This window comes from Mustela nivalis, assembly GCF_964662115.1.
Source record: "Mustela nivalis genome assembly, chromosome: 12".
Classification (NCBI taxonomy): Eukaryota; Metazoa; Chordata; class Mammalia; order Carnivora; family Mustelidae; genus Mustela; species Mustela nivalis.
The window spans coordinates 83,563,768-83,587,090 of NC_139031.1; the positions used below are offsets into that span (position 1 = coordinate 83,563,768).

At 37.0% G+C, this 23,323-nt stretch overlaps 1 protein-coding gene across 1 annotated transcript in view; it reads right to left on the bottom strand.

Annotated features, from left to right (window-relative positions):
• RELN (reelin) overlaps positions 1–23,323 on the bottom strand; it is a 407,759-nt gene that overhangs the window by 253,842 nt on the left and 130,594 nt on the right. The window contains exon 3 of the mRNA XM_082692427.1: positions 19,623–19,758. Within this exon, the coding sequence (XP_082548553.1) occupies positions 19,623–19,758 (136 nt within the window). The remainder of the gene's footprint in view (positions 1–19,622; positions 19,759–23,323) is intronic.

Sequence of the window (23,323 nt, forward strand, 5' to 3'; positions counted from 1 at the left end):
GTTTTGGGTGTGGAATTTAGTGATTCATCACTTATATACAACACCCAGTGCTTATCACAAGTGCCCTCCTTATTTCCGATCACCTATTTAGCGCGTCCCTCCACCCACTGCCCCTCCAGCAACCCTCCGTATGTTCTCTATGGTTAAGAGTCTATTTTCTGGTTGGCTTCTCTCTTTTTTTCCCCCTATGTTCATCTGTTTTGTTTCTTAAATTCCACATCTGAGTGAAATCACATGGTATTTGCCTTTCTCTGACTTATTTCCTAATACAAGAGCATAATATGAAAGACAGTTTTTTTAAAAAAAATGTTTTATTTATTTATTTGAGAGATAGTGAGCAAGAGAGCAAGTACAGAGGGAGAGTGAGAAGAAGTAGACTCCCCACTGAGCAGAGAGCCCGATGTGGGGCCTGATCACAGGACCCTGAGATCATGACCAGAGCCGAAGGCAGATGCTTAACCAACTGAGTCACCGAGGTGCCCCAACATAAAGTTTTCTTAGTTAAAGTGAGACTAGGTATTAGAGCAATGATAAGGATACTGGCGTTTCTCTTAACTTCTGAATAATTATCAAACTTTATTATAAAGGACTATCACTGTTAAAAGTTGAAAGGTTAACTACCATTAGTCTTGTGATCCTGGTCTTAGCACAAATCTCATATTATAGTTTTATTTTAATTAGGTTGACTTCATAGCTTAGGGTTTCATTTTAATCAGGTAAACTTCATAGTTAACTTTGGCTTTTGCATGAAAGCACATACTCTCGTAATTAAGCATGTGCAAAGAGCATTAGCCACAAGACTGCTCATTAGAAAGCTGCTAAAACAGTGAACACTGCAAACAAGCAAAATGTCATAAATAAGGCATTGATTAAATACAGTACAGTGCAGCCATATAATAGAATACTCTCCAGATGATGAAGCAGATGGATGTTTATTAGAAAACATTTAAAATATACTGTTAGGTTTTAAAACAAAGCTAGATCATAAAATGGAATGCATGGTAGAGCCCCAAGTAGTAAAAATAAAATTGAACACATACATACATCTTAAAAAATATACCCCAAAGTACTTGCGATTCCTATTTCTGGGAAAAGGAACACATGTGTGTGTACAAAGGAGCAAGTGTTGGTGTGAAGGTGGGTGTGGACATACATAGGTATTCGCTTAGCTGTAGTTTTAAACATTTTCTTCAATAAATATTACTTCCCAACCTGAAGATAAAATGAATTTAAAAGGAAATAGTATTCACTGTCAAGTTTAAACGTGAAGAACAGTCTGTTTGTAGCATACATTTGTCTACTGTCATTCTTTTAAATTCTAAGTCCAAATAAAGGGCTTTCGTGTTCTGACCCAAACATGAAATACAGAAAGCCAAAAAAATATAACTTGACATTTTTACTAAAAAATAAACTCAGAAGAGAGAATGTCTAAAAAAAGAGTTGGCAGGGGAAAAATATATATTATACATTTATTTATTTATATTTATATTTATAATTATATTTACACACACATACATTTTTCCAAACAACCTTGGCATTAGAAAATAAGGTTTTTTTAAATATCCGATTTGGAGTTGCCAAAGTGTACTATACAGAACTGAAATCATAGAATAAATACTCCTTGAGAGAAAATTCTGATTCCCTTTGATCTTTAAAGAAGTCATGTCGTCATGCTCCAAATAAACCATTTAGAAATCTCCCCCTGCTGTTGATTTGTATGGGAACTCAGATTTCACAACATATTTGAGATCCATTATATTAAATAAAGAAACCTGCGTTTTAGTAGAAAACTATAAATTCAAAAGTTAGGAGTTGTTTTCCTTGAACAGATGATAGTAGTTATTTATACTCAGAGTTTCTCCTAAGAGGCTTTTATTTTTCCTAAAGCCCATAAATATTGTTTTAATGTATTATAGCCAAGATCTTTAAATGGAGACAAACACTAAACACCTTCTATTTATAAGTTCTGGTGATATGTAGATAACACAGTTTCAATTCTTCATCTACTATCTAACTATACAATTTAGAAACCTCTGTAGAGCTATCCTTTAGAACATACATATAAAAATTTCTCCAATGTGGTATTTATTATAAATCAGAAGGTCTTAAAAATAACAAAAATTTCCAAAAAATCAAATATTTAATTGTAATATTTTAGAATTAAATGTTACCATTTCAAATGCCTGAAGATATATCTACTTAGATTTCTTTATCAAAATATATTAATAACATTTCATTTTAACATCAGAAAATAACGAAAGTCATAGTTGCCATAATACTTGAAAGACTTGATGTTTTCACCTAATATGATTGTAGGTACATTTTTCTGTTCCATCTTGCCCTCCCCCACAGGAAATGATTCCATGCCAAATCCCTAAATTCCTCTTTTGAAGTTTAAAATTAATTCCCATGGTTGCTCTTCTATAATCCCCCATCTTTTAAAAAATGCAAAATATGCTTATACTTTTTGAGAAATCAGATGAAATCCCAAATATCCTATATGAGTGTGTGCTATGCTTTTAAAAAGAAAGCCCACATGCTCATTCTCAAAAGCTATTCATCAAGGAGTCTAATTCTGTAATTAATAGGAACAAGGTAACAATTTGCTTGAAGTGTCCACTCATAATGTTAAATCAATGTTAAATTATAAAGAACTTCCATGGAAATACATAAGACACACACACTGATTCTAAATGAAATTCATTATGAGCAGCTCTATCAGACTGAATAGCAAATGAATTCTTAATAATGAGGCACTTGATGTGTTATCCAGAACTGGGGTTGACAAGAAAGCCACTTAGCTTCACTTTCTAATAATATTACACAGCAAGTAACTGATACAGTGCATATATTTTTCAATTTGGAAGGAAAAGTTGAAAGAAAATTATGTCTTACCAAACCTTTTTCATACTGCCTGTTACCTTCACACACTTGTCGAAGGTTCTGCTCTCTTTTATAAGCTCATCTTGCCCTCACCATTGGAAGTCCGTAACAACAGATGCTGGAATAATTAAAAACCTATCACTATAGACTCTTCCATCACATCACAGACTAGGAAAATGAAGGCAGTTTATGGGTGTCCTTGTCTCACTTTATCCACCCCTTCGTGGTTGATGTGTAGGCTTTAATGTGCATCTTTGCACCTCTCCTCCAGCAGGAAGCCTGTCTCTGGGGATCACTTGCAGAAAATAGGACATTGAGTCCATAATTAAAGTAATCTCTTTCCAGGCAGATGCTGCAGTTGGCTCTGTTATCACATATTACAAAAGGCATCTTGAGGGTTATAAAATGTGCAGCAAATAGCTTTGGAGATGAGAAACAGCAATTTTTCATCTAATTTTGATCCATAGACATGTAAGCACTGTATTGCTACTTTTTGGTTTCGAGCCAAATAACTATTATGGTGCTAAGATGAGCCGGGCAGTAACCAAAATTAAAGAATACTTTAGCTTTTATCCTCAAAGTGAGAAAAGCTCTTTTGTAACCATCTTTGCACTTAGCAAATAAGGATGCCATCTCAAATCTGAGCATTAATGCCTGCAGGCGGATTTAGAAGAAAGGCTTATGTAGCTTAGCTTTACAGCCTTACTTTCAATATATTTGCTTAAGTTAAAACCAGAGGTTGATTAAGGGACCTACCATCTTGGCTCCTTTGCAACCACAGCAAACATTTTTAATTAGAAGCATTTTTACTGTTTATCATTTGTATAATATTTTTGGACATTGCTCTTTTGAAATATATGTCAGCCCAGATAACTAATACGCTCATATTATTCCTAATCCCTTCTCTAAATACTAATAGTGGGAACAAATGGAGGACATTTGACAAACGCAAGTCCAGCTTAGGACTTGTCAATGTGGGTAACCAAACCTGACCTCGATATTGAGAAGTGCTAAAATGGAGATGGAAATAATTTTAATATTTATTCCTCAGTGCTAAACAAGACAACATTTGAATATGCAGTGATGTAATGTTAAAAAGTTTATCTTAAAATTCCAGAAAATACATAGTTTAAATTTATTTCCTCAAAGAGCAATTGTTAAAAAAATTTTTAACAGCCAAGTTTTACATGAACTTGGGCCTTTCAATGAAAAAAATACTATTGATAATATTAACCTTTATATTTTATGTTAGCATAACTAACTTTCAAAAACAGGATACATCCTATTTGGCTTAACAACAAAAATATTGTATTCTAGCGCATTTAAGATGTCAGAATTATTATTTAGAAGAATTAATATATCGCTTGAATTTTAGAGAAAAATTAATTGCAAATCAGAATTTTAAGTTATTGAAAAAGTTTTGTTAAATAACAAAATTGTTATTTCCAGAATGCCTAAAATATTATAATATAAACCCAACTGTCATCAGTGCAATAATTGGAGGTTTAAATAGCAGAGTATAAATCCAGTTCTCTAATACAGCCTTCGGATACATTTATGCATTCTTGCAATTTTTCATTTATGCATGCATGCATTCACTCATCCATTCAAGATATAATTTTTAAAGAATTTTTGTCCAAACAATTGTATAATACTATTGCATTTGAAATACTAGAAAATATGTACTCAGTATCTTGTCACTTCAAAGGCAGTTTTCAATTTTGCATTTTTCTTTCAGTTTTATCTATATTAATGTCATTTTGTCCCTGTGGAAATTACCCCTAATATTTATCTCTGATATTATTACATTTTATTTATTTTGTCTGGAATATTAATTCCAGACAAAATAAATAAAATGTAATAATTTCTTTTTGTTAGAATTTGTCTGGTATATCTTTTCCTATCTCTTTACTTTCAATGTTTTTGTGCCATTATGTTTAGGTTTGTCTCTGGAAAGCAGTACCTTGCTAGATTTTTAAAACTGGATTTTGAAAGTCAATGTGTATTAACTGGTGAATTTAATCTGTTCATATTTATTGTAAATATTGACCCTTGAGCAGCATGGGTTTTAACTGTGCAGGTCCACTTATAGGCAGATTTTTTTTTAATACAATAGAGTATTGTAAATGTTTTTTTGTCTTCCTTATGGTTTTCTTAATGACATTTCCTATTCTCTGGCTTACTTTATTTTAAAAGTATAGTACATCGTGAAAAGAAGGGCCATTTGTACCCCAATGTTTATAGCAGCAATGGCCATGGTTGCCAAACTATGGAAAGAACCAAGATGTCCTTCAACAGATGAATGGATAAGGAAAATGTGGTTCATATACACTATGGAGTATTATGCCTCCATCAGAAAGGATGAATACCCAACTTTTGTAGCAACATGGATGGGACTGGAAGAGATTATGCTGAGTGAAATAAGTCAAGCAGAGAGAGTCAATTATCATATGGTTTCACTTATTTGTGGAGCATAACAAATAGCATGGAGGACAAGGGGTGTTAGAGAGGAGAAGGGAGTTGGGGGAAATTGGAAGGGGAGGTGAATCATGAGAGACTATGGACTCTGAAAAACAATCTGAGGGGTTTGAAGTGGGGGGGGTGGGAGGTTGGGGTATCAGGTGGTGGGTATTATAGAGGGCACGGATTGCATGAAGCACTGGGTGTGGTGAAAAAATAATGACTACTGTTATGCTGAAAATAAATAAATTAATAAAAAATAAAGTATAGTACTTAATACATACAACATGCAAAATATGTGTTAATCAACTGTTTATGTTATCAGTAAGGCTATGTTAAGTTCTATGTTATCAGTAAGGCTTCTGATCAACAATAGTTAAATTCTGGGGGAATCAAAAGTTACAGGCAGATTTTCAACCATGCAGGTGGTTGGTGCCCATAAGCCCTCTGTTGTTTGAGGGTCAACTATATACTTATTTATCTTACATTTTATACTTCTATGTTTCTGAAGTTAACTTTTTTCCTTTCTTTGGAGGGATCAAGTTTTCTTTCATCTTTTCCCCAATTCTTCCCCTGTTTTGGAAGTTATATTTTGATTTCATTTCTATAGATTTATGTTTTTAACTGCATCTACAGCTTTCTTCCAGAATAATTTGAAGACCTTAGAAAATTTTAATACTGACTTCTCTCCTTCCTCCAACTCACACACTCATGTTGCTCAGTATCTTAGTTATTCTTTGCCTTTAAATTCTATCTGAAAATAGTTATTGGTGTATGTTTTATATATAAATTTATTTACATATCCAAAGCTTATTTGGAATTTCTAAAATGCTTGCTAATTATTTTTAATTAACATAATTTCTCACATCACAACATAATTTCTTACATCCTATACCTTTCTTCTGAGTTTGTTTTCTTCTTAAATCACGTCTTTTAAAAACTTGCTTTAAAATCGTCTGTTTCTGTGTTTGATAAAAATATCAAGCCTCTTTTTTTTTTTAACGTCTTTAGTTTTTCATGCCTAACTGATAATTTATCTAGGTACAGAATTCTAGGATGACAATGCATTTCCTTCACGACTTGGAAGATACTGTCCCATTGTCTCCTGGCATCTCTTGCTACTGATGAAAAAGCCACTACCAGACTAAAATGTCAGGAAATCTATCTTCTGTCTTTGGTGGCCTTTGAGATTTTCTCTTTGATACTCTGAAGGTTCACCATGATATGATTCAATACTAACTTTATTTAGTATTGAATAAACTTTACTAAATAAAGTTTATATTACTTAGATAGAAAAGACTGACATCTTCCTTAGTTCTAGAAAATTCTCCACCATGATCTCTTCAAATAGGTCTGTCCTCATTCTTTCTATTCTTTCCTTCTAAAGCTTCCATTATATGTTACTTTCTTAACTTGATGTTCTATACCAGGTTAATAAGGTAAAGTCAAGTCAGACTCCTCACATAGAGAGTTTTAGTTTCTCATAAGTGACTTACTTTACCAAAAGTCTCGGTCAGATGATAAGCTTTGCTGTTCTCCCAGGCAGAGATGGATGATACTTTAAGGCTCCAGGCTTCATATAGTGGGCCCAGTGCCAGCTCCGTCTCCTTTCCTTTCTCCTACTGTCTTTGAAGAGGTTCTCAGTGATGGCTCCATATCCCACTCAGGTTAAAACTCCAGCCCTACGACCTAAATCTAAGTTTAAAATACTTGTAGACCTCCCACATTTTCTGCTCTCACTTCCTGATCCAATCTCCATACCTCTCCTTTCTTCTGGTACCTCATGTCTTCACTTTCTTTCAAATCCATTTTATATGTATTTTAAATGTGTACTCATTTATCTAAGGTTTCTATGTGATTTTAATAGACAGAGTTTCTTCCATGAGAGCTCAGTCTTCCACGATGCCAGGAGTTCTCACAAACATAATTTTAATATGCATGAAATAGCAGAAATGCATTTTTTAAATGTTTTTGTCACTTAATCCTCCAAATATCTCTCAAGTTGCTACACTTATCTTTACAATGACCATTTTAGCAGTGACACAGAGTGGTAATAAAGGATGGAAGCCAAAAGAACATGTTTTCAATGAAAACAGACCTATTTCTGTGAGCTGTTCAAGCTCATTCTTCAGTAACAGTGGTTCTAGGAAAGTACAGGAACTGAATAGGTTGCCTGGTGTACAGGTGCTCACTAAGTGGAAACTGCTATTTTTACTACTGCCATCATCATCATTATCATCATCACCATCAAATGGTATTCCAAATTTTATTATTGTTTATTTTCATATTAATGATTAGCATTCTAGACAAGCTCATTTCAAATCTTAGGTTCATGGTGGTAAATTGTCACGGGGTAAAGGCATATTTGAGAAGGTCCTGAACTTTAAAACACTGTGGCAGGAGATAGCAGGGACAGGCCCAAGAGTGAGGGCAGAGAGAAGGACAGTGTCTTAGCCCAGAGCAGCCAATGCTTAGGGTACTAAGCCCTGAGCATTGTATGAGAAGGTAACCAGAGGGGATCCCTACCTGTCACACTTGGCCTATATAAAGTTAAGGTCCCCATAAAGTTAAGGTCCATAGAAATCTCTGCCTTAGCAAACAAAATTAAAATGAATAGTTAGGTAGGGACACCTGGGTGGTTCAGTCAGTTGAGCATCTGCCTTTGGCTTGGGTCATGATCCCAGGGTCCTCGGATCAAGTCCTGCATTGGGCTCCTTGCTCAGCAGGGAGCATGCTTCTCCCTCTGCCTGCGGCTCCCTCCACTTGGGCTCACTTTCTCTCTCTCTCTCTGACAAATAAATAAAATCTTAAACAAAAAATGAACAGTTAGATAACCAGCTTTCTACAGAATTTGCCCTGCTTGGCCAGGTTAGCAGTTATGATATTTTTAAGTTCACAGGGCTGTTGCAAAACCTTAGCTTTACTTCACTTCTTCTATATGTTCTTTGAAGTACATGGTTACATTCTACAAATGTTAAGGTAACAGAGGAGAAAGTAATTCATTAGATTCTCTCAGGGCTGCACATTAGAATTTTCTGTAATGATGGACATATGTGTTCTGGATCTGTGCTATCCACTGTAACAGTCACTAGACACACGTGACTCCTGAGAACTTAAAGTGTGACTAGTGCAACTGAGGAACTGAACTTTTTATCGTATTTGTCTTAAAATATAAATAGACACATGTGCCTTATAGCTACAGTATTAGAAAGTATAGTTCTAAACAAATTTTAGAATATATATGTTTGTGTATATATGTACATATGTGAATATACATATATTCTGCATGTAAATATATACATAAATATAAACACAACTACATACCATGGAGGTATTGCAGGTTTGGTTCCAGACCATGGCAACAAAGCAAATATCACAATAAAATGAGTCAATGAATTTTTTGGTTTTCCAGTGCCTATAAATGTTTGTTTACATTATAGTGTGGTCTATTATATGTGCAATAGCATCACATCTTTAAAAAAGTACATACCTTAATTTAAAAATACTTTATTGCCAAAAAGTGCTAACCATCATCTGAGCTCTCAGCGAGTCATGATTACTGACCACGGATCACCATAACAAATACAAAAATAATGAAAAAGTTTGAAATATAAGAATTATCAAAACATGACAGACACAAAGTGAGCAATGCTGTTGGAAAATTGACACTGGCAGACTTGTCTGATGTAGGGTTGCCACAAACCTTCAGTTTATAAAAATCGCAGCATCTGTTAATTGCACTAAAGTGATGCACAATATAGAGAGATATGTCCATATATATCCAAGTAAGTCACAGTGGACAAGATAAGTTCTTTAAAAAATTCTTATCTAGAAGAAGCAATTGAAATTCTACTACACAAAAATCAAGACATAGTAGTCAGAGATTTTACCAAAAAAAAAAAAAAAGGTAAATAAAATCTTGCTTCTAGTATATATTATCCAGTCACTGTATTGGCAAACCATGGAGTTGTTGCTGTCATGAGAAAAATTTATTCACCTGGTTCTCAGACATCTTTGTCATCACTATTTTTGACTGCGTAGGCAATTTGAAAAAAAAAATAATAATTTCACACGCAAGGCCTTTAAAACTGGTTTCACCAATTCTACTAATGAAGAAATAACCCAAATTTCTGCCCATATCTCACTTAGGAAATTTCTATTAGATACAGAGAGCTGCTAAGAATTGTAATACATAAAGCTTTTAGATTTACCAGCTTTGGTCTTTTTTGCTTTCCCAAATGTTCCATGTGATTTCAAATAATAAGAGCCAAGTGGAGTAGTAATCCCATCTAAACCACAAGGCCTTGTAATAAAGAACATCTTGAAGATTTCAAAACTCAGCCCATTTACTTAAGCACCCCCTCACAGGTTATGATTCCACTACGCATGGGGAAGGGAAGAATGAAAGGATGGGTTTGCCGTAAGCTTGTTTGGTTTTTGCTTCTAGACTTAACATTAGGAAAAACTGGTATTTCTACCAAAAAGAAAAAACAAGCTGAGATTTACCAAAAAGAACAAATTCGCTAATTACAATTATTTGTTGTGGGACAGACTTCCACAAATAGAGGTCTGTCTTTGGATCCTAGTTAAACACAGCTCACTAGTGAAACAGAAAAATTTTCTCACTATAAAGCAGTTCTACTTCTCAGATGGTCTTATGCTCTGATGCAAAGAAAATGGTCCTATAAAACTCCAGTAAATTGCCCTAATATAACCAGTGATGTTCACACTGTGGTTTCTTGGAAGAAGCAGGTGATAGGAAGGGAGAAGACAGGTAATACAAAGGGGTTAGTTTTTCCTTTTGAGTATCTGTTAAATTTTTAAAAATATGTGTATAACTAATATAAAAATTAATTTCTTTAGACCTTACCAGAGATTAATGGACATATTCTATCTCAACATTTTATCATACTCTCTAATATTACAACTTAAATTCTCAGGAAGCATCTTGACCTCATTTGCCAAAAAGTTGATAAATAAGAACACACATTAGACCCTGAACTTGGACTCTGTCCTTGTCCAAGCCTAATTGGCTATTTAACTTTGATGAAAAACAGGGGCTTACAGGGAGTGGGAACCATCAGGGTCCCAGTCATTCACTTTTAAGGGTAGATAATATTTTTTTTTCATCCTGTCATTTTTGAGTAGCACCGAAATAACTGTCTCAGGTTGGGAAATGTCTGTTTAAAAAAGAAAACTAGACCATCAAGGAAAAAATAAGAGACTTGTGAGTTAAAAGGCAGATAAAATTCCTCCTATGGAAAATAGCATATCTGGTTTTATCGAACAGTGTGGATACAATCATGTTAGCCTTCCATGAGAAGTGATTTATTTTTGCAGTAAGCTACATAAACCTAGAAAGTAAAATAACATTTGTATGACTCAACTGTTGGCAGCCTTATCTGTAGGTATGAATTCACTCCCAATAAATGCACCCATGGGAGCATCCCTGATCTCATTTCAAATGTTTAAATAACAAGGCAAATACATCTGTGATGCTTCCTTCTGATGGATGGAAATAAATGAGCAACCTTACTATCTTTCCTGAGGAATCCTCCAGACACAGTGGAATGGCTCTCATCAAAAATTAAAGGCTTCGGAGATACACTCAAGGCAGCACTTCAAATCTGTGCATCGGTATGGTTTCCAGCCTGTCTGGTATTCAGAAACTGCTGTTGTCTTCCATTTTTTAAATGATTTTTTGTCTTCTTGTTTAGTATAGTTTTAAAAAATTAGTTTTCTAGGAGAATCTTCCCTTAAAATGTTAAATGTTCAAATACAATCCACTTGTGTACCTCTTCACTGGCCTGAGTTCATTCTTTGTTATTGCTTCTGTATTTTAAATAGAACGTCACTTGCTTCAATTCGGTTCTTGCTTTTCAGGGATTTGACTTACGGCTAAATTGTCACTAATTTGGGCATGAATCTGATCTTTTCTGCTCCATTTTAACTCTAAATATTATGTTAGCATCTCTGTCCAAGCAATTAAACCTAACTCTACTAGTGATAAATTTTGTCTGTAATACACACATTCCCTCCCTAATGGAATCCCTTTATGGGGGGGGGTGTGGAATTCCCTAATGGATAGGATATAATCAGCATCCGAAGAATGAACCGGCATCCCACTATATTAAGATCAAAGCCATGTCTGACATATAAGTCTAATATGTTCTGCACATTTCAGAAATTTAAATAGGTGCCTCATATATTTATAAAAGAGCCTAATACACTGCATTTTAAAAAATTTTTAAGTTTTAATTATTTAAGTAATCTCTACACATAACATGGAGCTCAAACTCATGACCTCAAGATCAAAAGTCACATACTCTCCTGACTGAGCCAGCCAGGTGCCCCGACAGTGTTTTAATCATAGTAAATGCTCACAGATATTCCTTTTTTTCCCCTTCATGGCCTCATAGACTTACCCAGATTTTAGTTTTCAGTGTCTGATTTGTCATCAATTTCCCTGTTTTTGCTCACATTATGTTACTTTTTTGGAAAACTTCAAAACTTTCAGTAAATATTTTGGCCCCCAAAATTTTTAAATAAATAAATAGGCGCCTCTTGACATTTGAATGAGTTAGATAACATCAAGAGATAGATCTCAAAATGAGGATAGGAAACCCACACTGGTCGGTTAAAAAATCTGAGAGATGCTGATACCAACTACCAATTCCATATAATTTTCACTGTATCACTACTGTGGATGTATTACCATAATAAAATAGAGAAGAGATCATTTCAGAGGCAACTGCAGTGAAGAGGAAAAACCACCTGCTTGAAACTGGACTACCGTCGAATCCAGGCTGTCTCAACCATTAGGTGAGTGATATTAGGCAAATTATTTAACATGTCTCTACTTCAATTTCCTCATCACCAAACTGAGATAAGAACAGCGCCTTCTTGGGTGCCTGGGTGGCTCAGTCTGTTAGCATCTGCTGTTGGCTCAGGTCGTGATCTCAGGTCCTGGACTTGAGTCCTGAATTGGGCTCCTCGCTCAGCGGAGAGTCTGCTTCTCTCTCTGCCCCTCCCCATTGCTCCTGATCTCTCTCTCTCTCTCAAATACATAAATAAATAAAACCTTAAAAAAAAAAAAGAAGAGTACCTACTTCATGGAATTTCTGCAAGAAGTACATGGAGTAAAAGGTATAAACTACTCAGAACAATGGCCAGCACATTTTCAAAAATATTAATGTTACCGTTATTATTTTACAACTTCTTTTCCCTGGCAGTTACTCACTAAATTTTCAGATTAGAGGACTGGAAGATGTCTTTCCTTCCTTTGTTCCCTTTTCTCCTTGCCCTGTCCTTTTCTTTTTGCCTCTTCCCTCCTCCTCCCCCTTCCCCTTTCTTCCTCTTTCTCTCGGCACCCTCTCCTTGCCCTTAGGATTTGGTGGGGGATGGGTAGTACATCCAAGAAATTTGGATAGTTAAATGTCTCTTTAGACTCAAGGCTTACTAGCCACTCAAGACTAGTCAAATAAAAAAGTAAAGACAAACCACACTGATGTAAGATCTGAATACTAAGCAGTTCTCTGAGTAAAATTATCACTTAAAACATAAAGGATATCTGGAGCACCTGGGTCTCTCAGCTGATTAAGCATCCAGCTCTTGATTTCATTTCAGGTCATGATCTCGGGGTTCTGGGATCAAACCCCCACATCAGGCTCCACACTGAGTGTGGAGTCTGCCTCTCTCCCTCTGCTCACTCTATCAGTCTCTTTCTCTCTAATAAATAAATAAATCTTTTTTTAAAATGTAAATGAAAGGTGTCATAAAGTACAGATAAAATAATTTTAGTTACTGATCCATTTAATACATCTGTACCAGTGTAGCCAGCAACTTTATCCTCAGGACATCCTCTCTTCAATGTCTCTTATTTGATTACTTTTTTAAAAATAAATTTATTTATTTTCAGCATAACAGTATTCATTATTTTTTCACCACACTCAGTGCTCCATGCAATCCATGCCCTCTATAATACCCACCACCTGGTACCCCAACCTCCCACCCCCCGCCACTTCAAACCCCGCAGATTGTTTTTCAGAGTCCATAGTCTCTCAAGATCCACCTCCCCTTCCAATTTCCCCCAACTCCCTTCTCCTCTCTAACTCCCCATGTCCTCCATGCTATTTGTTATGCTCCACAAATAAGTGAAACCATATGATAATTGACTCTCTCTGCTTGACTTATTTCACTCAGCATAATCTCCTCCAGTCCCGTCCATGTTGCTACAAAAGTTGGGTATTCATTGTTTCTGATGGAGGCATAATACTCCATCGTGTATATGGACCACATTTTCCTTATCCATTCGTCCATTGAAGGGCATCTTGGTTCTTTCCATAATTTGGCGACCGTGGCCATTGCTGCTATAAACACTGGGGTACAGATGGCCCTTCTTTTCACTCCATCTGTATCTTTGGGGTAAATACCCAGGAGTGCAATTACAGGGCCATAGGGAAGTTCTATTTTTAATTTCTTGAGGAATCTCCACACTGTTCTCCAAAGAGGTTGCACCAACTTGCATTCCCACCAACAGTGTAAGAGGGTTCCCCTTTCTCCACATCCCCTCCAACACATGTTGTTTCCTGTCTTGCTAATGTTGGCCATTCTAACTGGTGTAAGGTGATATCTCAATGTGGTTTTAATTTGAATCTCCCTGAGGGCTAATGATGATGAACATTTTTTCATGTGTCTGATAGCCATTTGTATGTCTTCATTGGAGAAGTGTCTGTTCATGTCTTCTGCCCATTTTTTGATATGATTGCCTGTTTTGTGTGTGTTGAGTTTGAGGAGTTCATTATAGATTCTGGATATCAACCTTTTGTCTGTACTGTCATTTGCAAATATCTTCTCCCATTCCGTGGGTTGCCTCTTTGTTTTTTTGACTGTTTCCTTTGCTGTGCAGAAGCTTTTGATTTTGATGAATGTCTATACTGCCTAGAGCAATCTATACTTTAAATGCCATTCCGATCAAAATTCTACCGGTATTCTTCAAAGAGCTGGAGCAAATAATCCAAAAATTTGTAAGGAATCAGAAGAGACCCCAAATCGCTAAGGAAATGTTGAGAAACAAAAATAAATCAGGGCTGGGGCGCCTGGGTGGCTCAGTGGGTTAAGCCGCTGCCTTCAGCTCAGGTCATGATCTCAGGGTCCTGGGATCGAGTCCCGCATCAGGCTCTCTGCTCAGCAGGGAGCCTGCTTCCTCCTCTCTCTCTCTGCCTCTCTGCCTACTTGTGATCTCTCTCTGTCAAATAAATAAAATAAAATCTTAAAAAAAAATAAATCAGGGCATCATGTTACCTGATTTCAAGCTTTATTACAAAGCTGTGATCACCAAGACAGCATGGTAGTGGCATAAAAACAGATACATAAACCAGTGGAACAGAGTAGAGAGCCCAGATATGGACCCTCAACTCTATGGTCAATTAATCTTCGACAAAACAGGAAAAAATATACAGTGGAAAAAAGACAGTCTCTTCAACAAATGGTGCTGGGAAAACTGGACAGCTATATGTAGAAGAATGAAACTCGACCATTCTCTTACACCGTACACAAAGATAAACTCAAAATGGATAAAAGACCTCAATGTGAGACAGGAATCCATCAGAATCCTAGAGGAGAACATAGGCAGTAATCTCTTTGATATCAGCCACAGCAACTTCTTTCAAGATATGTCTCCAAAGGCAAAGGAAACAAAAGCGAAAATAAACTTTTGGGACTTCATCAAAATCAAAAGCTTCTGCACAGCAAAGGATACTTGATTACTTCTAACAAGTAAGGCTGTAAACAGATGGCCCAAATGACTATGTGGCTAAGTGGTTTATCAATAAAACCTGATTTACTCAGTGAGTATGCCACTTACTCTTCTATAGGAAAAGCACACACAGCACATTATATAATTTTCTTAGACTTGAGTTCAAATGTTCCATAATTCTTTTTTTAAAAAACATTTATTTATTTGACAGAGAGAGAGACAGCGAGAAAGGAAACACAATCAGAGGGAGTATGAGAGGGAGAAGGAGGCTTCCCGCCAAGCAGGGAGCCCAATGCAGGGCTGGATCCCAGGACCATGGGATCATGACCCGAGCTGAAGGCAGTTACTTAACAACTGAGCCACCCAGGTGCCCCTGTTCCATACTCTTACTATGTTTTGTTTTGTTTTTTCTTTTTTAAAAAATTTTAAATAGAACACTGGGTTTTAAAGTCACAGAGTGTGCATCACACATTTGCTGTACTAACATTAGATTATAAAACTGGGTGCAGTGTCAATTTAATTGCCAGCTGTAGAGAGACCAGATACATGGTAAATGATCAGTATTCATTGCTCGGTTTTCTTCATGTCCAAGATGCCACCACAGCTGTTAAGACCTTAAAAGATAAAATTAGGATTGGCAATTATAATTATAAGATGCCATCGAAGGTAAGATACAACTCTACTTCAGAGTTCCCAAAATGTAAAAAATCTGTATCTGGAGATCAATGAAATATGATACTGTTATTAGCCATTAAGAAATACTTACTGAGGGCCTTCTATTGTCCATAGTTTTAGCATTGGGAACTGTTAGGTATATAAAAATACTATACATAGTCTCTGACCTTGGGGGATTTAAAGTGCAGTTAAGGGGTGCCTGGCTGTCTCAGTCAGTTAAGTATCCAACTCTTGATTTCAGTGCAAGTCTTGATCTCAGGAGCAGGAGATGGAGCCTGCTTAGGATTCTCTCTCTCCCTCTCCCTCTGCCCCTCCTCCTTTCCCTCTAAAAAAAAAAAAGAAAAAAAAATGACAGCTTTAATTTTGGGGATTAGTCCGAAAAGAGAGAATCAGGGCATATTTACATTCAAATGCTACAGATTCTGTGCTTTTTTATTTTTGTTTAATACTCAGAGTTACTGTTGAACATTAATACTCTCCGTCAGGTACTGCTGGGCATATACTAATTACAGATACTAACTCTTATACAGAGTTCTACTGAACACATCATAAATACTGAAGAAAGAAACAAAGCAAAAATTGCAAGACTTGGGTCAGAAAATTTCAAATAAATTGCTTTAGTGTTCCTGGACTCTCTCACAAACTAATTAGGGGAAGAGGTCAACAAAAGCATCCTGCCCACATGGGAAGCAGCTACTCTATGTAACATTCAATACAGTCATGGCTTACAATAAGGAAGAATTGACTGCTTATTAAGAATGCTAAGGGACGGGGCGCCTGGGTGGCTCAGTGGGTTAAGCCGCTGCCTTCGGCTCAGGTCATGATCTCAGGGTCCTGGGATCGAGTCCCACATCGGGCTCTCTGCTCAGCAGGGAGCCTGCTTCCCTCTCTCTCTCTCTTTCTGCCTGCCTCTCTGTCTATTTGTGATTTCTCTCTGTCAAATAAATAAATAAAATCTTTAAAAAAAAAAAAAAAGAATGCTAAGGGACGGCTCGGTGGCTCAGCAAGTTAAGCACCTGCCTTCGGCTCAGGTCATGATCTTGGGGTCCTGAGATCAAGCCTTCTTAGGACTCCCTGTTCAGCAGGAGTCTGCTTCTCATCCCCCTCACCTCTCGTTCTCTCTCTCAAACAGATAAAGTCTTTTTCTTTTCAAGAAATGCTAAAAAGTGCAAACTGCATCATCAAAATTTTATTGGGAAATATGAGTGAGGGCATATGAACTTCTTTGCAGTTGGTAAATATTATTTCTGATGAAACAGCATTTTTGTAAGAAAACATTGCTTGGGTTAAGACTTAAAAAAAACCTAAGTTATGGGGTGCCTGGGTGGATCAGTTGGTTAAGTGTCTGACTCTTAATTTTGGCTCAGGTCATCATCTCAGCATCCTGAGACTGAGAATAATGTTGTTGGGATCTGTGCTCAGCGGTGTGTCTGCTTCTCTCCCTCTCCCTCTGCCTCTGCCCCTCCCTCTGCTCAGGTACGTATGCACTCTCTCTCTCTCTAAAATAAATTAATAAATCTTAAAAAAAAAAACCTAAGTTATTTCTCAGGAGAAAACAGAGTTTGGGACCCTGGGAACAGTGAGGCCCAAAGACAACAAATATCATTTTAAACAAAAACTATATCTACTTGGAATTAGGCAGTTGTATGCTGCTGATACAGATTTACTTTATGTTATAGTTTTTAAAAAAGTAATTCTTGTCTTAAATGAAGAAGTAACAGAGGGCAAGGATTTAAAGTACCTTTCCGGTGCCAACACGAATAAGATAGAGCATGCCAAAAGCGAGAATCAGAGATCACTATTAAACTAAAGGAAAAGACAACACTGAACATCATTTAATTCAAGGGTCATCTTCTGTGATATCTATGTATGAGGTGTTGTACCAACTGTGGGGAGAATCACAAAGACATAAAAACATATCCCTGTCCAATCTGATCTAATAGCAAAGGCAAGAAATTAACTCAAGTAAGTACACAGTAAAATATAATCAGCATTACAACAGAGTTACAAGAAAAGTGATCATACACATCACTTCTGTTGTTGATATCTTGGAAAGCTTGATAGAAGAGTTGGCATTTTATTATTATTTTTTAAAGATTTTATTTATTTGTCAGAGAGAGAGAGAGAGAGAGCATGCACAAGCAGGCAGAGGCAGAGAGAGAAGCAGGCTTCCTGTCAAGCAAGGGACTCGACCCCAGAACCCTGGGATCATGACTTAAGCCAAAGACAGCAGCTTAACTGACTGAGCCTCCCAGGCATCCCAAGAGTTGGCATTTTAAACAGGTCTTAAAAAATGTGTAGGACTTTAATAACTGGAGTTGGGGGGAAAAAGCATTTTGGGCTAAGGGGAAAGCATGGAAAAAGAGAAAGTCATGTAATATTTAAGGAGTTGTGGGATGTCCTGCAATTAGTGCCTGATCAGGATGAGCACACAGGAGATTAAACAGAAGATACACATCAGGAATGGGAAGACTTTTCAAACCCAAGCCAAGAGGCTGGTCCTCAGAAAGGAGGTTTAAGGGATCCAGGTTTCAAGTAATCAAGGTTATGCCTTAGGAAGACTAGCTAGATGACAATGTCCAGGATGGACCAGAGGAGAAACAGGCTGTAGGAGAAGAGATCACTTAGGAAGCTACCATAATCATCCTAGCAAAAGGTACTACTGGAAAGAAAAGGTTCATGTATGAAAACTTTCTGAAGAAGAAATGATAGGATTAAATGTCAATCAGCTGGATAGGATTAATCTGATGTTTGCAGCTTGGGTATCCCAGAGGATAGGCAGAAAGTCTATAATCGGTGATGTGGGAGCCATAGGAGCCCTTGACCCTGAACTGTATAGTAACAAAGGGGAAGGAGGGGTAGTAGTAAATTTTAGAGTATGCAGGCTTTATGGGATGTTGTTGTCTGAGCAGAAGGTTCAGAACAGAAAACCATTCAAGATGGCTTCCAGCTCTCTTTTGCCTGACTGCCCACAGAACAACTGTTTCAGAACTGCCTTTGGCCTACTCCTCCATGAAATAAATATTGAGTGAGTGTGTACTGAGTGCCAAGGACTGTTCTAGACAGTTGGGGCAAATCAGTTAACAAAACAGAAAATACAATTCTTGCTTTCAAGGAACTTGCATTTCAGTTGGAAGAGACAGACAAAAATTACAGATAATTAAATGAACACAGTATATTATGTTAAAAGTCAAAAATGGGATTACAAAGAGAAAAGACTAAGAAGTATGGGGAGTAGAGATTCTGGGGCAGGGGTAGGGGTAGAGATTACATTGAGAGATGCAGCAAGTCACAGCCTTTGCTTCCCAGCCCAGTGTTATTAACAAAGGGTACTGTTGGGACATCGTTAACCACATTCCCCAGCTTCGTCTTAATGAAAGCACATGAGAAGGTCATTAAGTTTCCACAGACTCCCTGACTTCTCACCACCATCCCTCACCTAACTGATCACATTCCTCTCTCGGCATTAATGGCCAGAGAGCCGAAAGCTAAATTTGTGATCTTCTTCCAAAACACAGATGGAGCCTCATGGCATTTTTTGTATTTGTTTCCATCTTACTTTCCAAACATTCGTTTTTCTACTGCGTTGATTTCATCACATGCTTTTACTCCTATTGTGTATTTTTGTCGGTTAAAATCCAATTTAAATCTCCTGAAGTATAAAGAAATATGCAAAACTAAACTGTTCAAGTTATTTGTTTTTTATGATCTGGACCTCTTTTTCACACCCAAATTAGTGGTTTTAATTAAGGTCGAACCTGTTAATACACTTAAACGCGTAGCCCGTATGTCATCCAGTGAGAGGTCTATCTGCCTTCCCTACTGGTCAGACAGTTTGGATACTTACATGAAATTCACACAGCCGGTGCCAGCAGGTGGAGCGATCCAGACGAAGCTGAGGTTGGTTGTGGGCAGATGACTCACATGTGAGGCCACCACACTGCACATAAACTGGTTACCAAACTGGTGGTCAGACATGATCCCTAAGACACAGAAAGGAAGAGAAGCTGTCATAAAAACAACAAAACAAGCTCTTTCTTATCATGGCATGAACAATATTTTCTGGACATTTTTCTTGTATGCTAAGATTCATCATGTTGTTTGGCTGCTCTGTAAGTTATGCAATTTTCTGTGTCCTGTTGGTAGAAGGATTTTAATAATTTAAAACATTTTTGTTACGGGGTAATCTACTAGTTTCATTGCTCTCGTAGTTGCTCTGCTTTTGATTTTCTTGATAGGTCTCTGTCCGTCAACAAAGACTACCAGGGCCATATCTACCGTATAACAAGGGTGGACTTAGTGGAAGTGTTTACAGCAAACAAGACTAAATTATATTGGGAACTGGGAAGTATCTCAGTAAGAGGATATCAGCAAAGGCTTGTTAAACTCTTTGGGCTTAAGGTAGGTCATTTTAGACAGTAGGGGGATCAAGTTGTCCTGGGAATTTCCTGATTTTAGTACTGAAATTCCTGCATCCTGGGACCACCTAATCTTGCTGGGGAGGTTATAGGGATACGTGGTTTTGCTTCTGGATTTGGTGCCATCAGAAAGTGGGGGCAATTTTATCACGGAGTGCCTTATTAATCTGTATATGGGAGACATGAAGAGTGACACAGCCTAAAGTTGTGATTGATAAAATTCAAGTCAGCATGGAGAGGGGGATGGTCATTTTTGTGATTTGCACCATGTTCTTGCTTTTGTTTGTGTGCAGGTTTGATTACAAAGTGGTCTTGGTTTGGCTCAAGCCATCAGTTTAAGGTGGCCCTGTCTGATGTTGATTGTCTGATGTCTGATCTGTAAAACCGTTTACATTCCACATGAGAATACCACAGCCCAGCTGTGAGGGCCAGGTCAGCTCCCAGCTGAGCTATCTGGAGATGCTTTTTTTTTTTTTTAAGAAGATGATTCTCTTAGTTGACATCTGATATAAAATATTTATTTATTATTATTTTTTTTCTTTTTAAATTAGCATTTTTGTTTTCCTTGGGTAAATGAAATTCCAGTACCCAATAGTAGAATTACTGGATCATATGGTATTTCTATTTTTAAATTTTTTTAATAAATATATAATATGTTTTTATCCCCAGGGGTACAGGTCTGTGAATTACCAAGTTTACACACTTCACAGCACTCACCGTAGCACATACCCTCCCCAATGTCCATAACTCTACCACCCTGACATAAAGTATTAACAAATAACTCAACACTAAGAAAATAAACAACTCAAGTTTTAAAAAATAAGCAAAAGACCTGAATAGACACCTCATCAAAAAATATACAGAAGACAAGTAAATATGTGAAAAGATGTTCAACATCATAGGTCATTAGAGTATTGCAAATTAAAACAACAATGAAATGCCAATTCCCAAACTATTAGGACCATAGTACAAAACAATGACAACACCAAATGCTGGTGAGGATGTGAAACAAAAAGAACTCTTGTTCATCGTTGGTGAGAATACAGAATGGTACAGCCACTTTGGAAGACAATTTGGCATTTTCTTATAGAAATAAACATACGCTTACTGTACGATCCAGCAATCATGCTCCACAGTATTTACCCAAATTAATTAAAGATTTCTGTCCACACGAAAACCTGCACATGGATGTTTACAGAAATCTTATTCATACTTGTCAGATTGGAAGCAACCAAGCTATCCTTCAATAAGTGAATGGAATGGAACTGTGGACACTCCAAACAATGGGGTATGTATTCAGAGCCAAAAGGCCATGAGCTACCAAACCATTACAAGACATGGATAAATAAATGCATTTTACTAAATGAAAGAAGCCGATGTGGAAAGACTACATATTGTATGATTCCAGCTCTACGACATTCTGGAAAAGGCAAAACTATGGAGACAGTAAAAACATCCCCAGTTGCCAGGGGTTAGGAGGGAGGCAAGGATGAAAAGGCAGAACAAAAAGGATTTTTAGGGCAGTGAAACGATTCCATTTAATACTACAATAGTGGACACATGTCACTATATATTTGTTAAAACACAAAGAATGCACAACATTAAGAGTGAATCCGCATGTGAACTAGAGACTCCGAGTGATAATGATGTGTCAGTGTAGGTTAATCTGTTGTAACAAATGTATCACTGTAGTTCAGGAAGCTGACAATAGTGGGGAGTTGTGGGGGAAAGGGGAGCGTATGGGAATTGTCTATACTTTCCATTCAGTTTTGCTGTGACCTAAAATGCTCTAAAACCAAATTTTATTAATAGTAATATTAATAAAAGTATTGCCAGGAATGAGCAATTAGACAAAAAATTCACTTCCAGGCTTCATGAACTTAGGCAAATGACTTACTCCGAAACCCAGTTTTCTTGTCTATAAAATGGAAATACCATGGCCTTTTCACCCCAAAGTTATTGTGAGAATGAAGTGATCCAATACATTGAGTAGAGTCCCCACCATGTTTGCACAGTTACCCTTTCTACACGTCATCATAACAGTTCATACCTGATCATCACAGCACTTGACCTACAAGGGGTAGATCTTTAACTGCTATATTCCAAGCAACTATCTTAATGTCTGACACATCACATATAGTCAAGAAATGTTTTTTTCTGAATCAATACAAGAATGACTTAACTAAAAACATTAAAAGCAACAGAAAAGATATCACATATGTTATATTACCTAGTGAAACAGAATCTTCTAGAATAAAGGAATAGGTCATACTGGATAAAGAAAGAGAAAAACAAATCTGTATTTTGACATAGCCTAGTGGTGCCTTTTTTCTCATGCAAGTTTTTATTTTTTTAAGCTACATCTCGAGACGAAATTCATCAAGCCAGAGAAACCACAAGGTTAGGGAGGATAAAAGACTCCCCTGGGAAATCATAGAGTGCTGTAGCAGACTCAAAAGCCATGACTCAGGAATTGCCACTCGACTCTGTTTGGGCATAAAGCGTGTGTGTGGAAAATGACACATCTGACCAAAAAAAAAAAAATACAAGTATTCCAGCCACAATCGTGTGGGAAGGGAAATGAATCAAACAAATAAGGCTTCAGGGTTTCACAGCCTTGGGAACAGAATTCACATTCAAGTAGCTCCCTATTCTTCAGAACCCCTCCTAGAAAGTGAGTCAATGTCTAGGCTGCATATTACTTCACAATATTTTATAAAATAGCTACACTGTTGTAATTATGACACACCCCACTCTGGGTAAATTTGCCACAGAACAACATTCTTGCCATCCAGCTGTCTGGCACAGTAGTTCCTCCAACAAGGTTGCACAATGGCATCATCTGAAGAGATGGGATAACTACTCTACTGGTTCCTAGAGATTCTGAATTAACTGGGTGGGGATACAGCCTGGATACTGGGAGTTTCAGAAGCTCACCAAGCAATTTCAATGTGTAGTCAAGAACATGCAAAAAATGTGTCTTAGAAGATGTTGTCCAGGCTTCAGAGCTTGGAATAATACCAACAGGGCACCAATAGAACAGTTCAAAAGTATCCAGCACTGTATTATACAAGGGCCCTGATAGTAATGCAAAATATTCAGTCCTTTACCCACTAATCCTAGAACCACC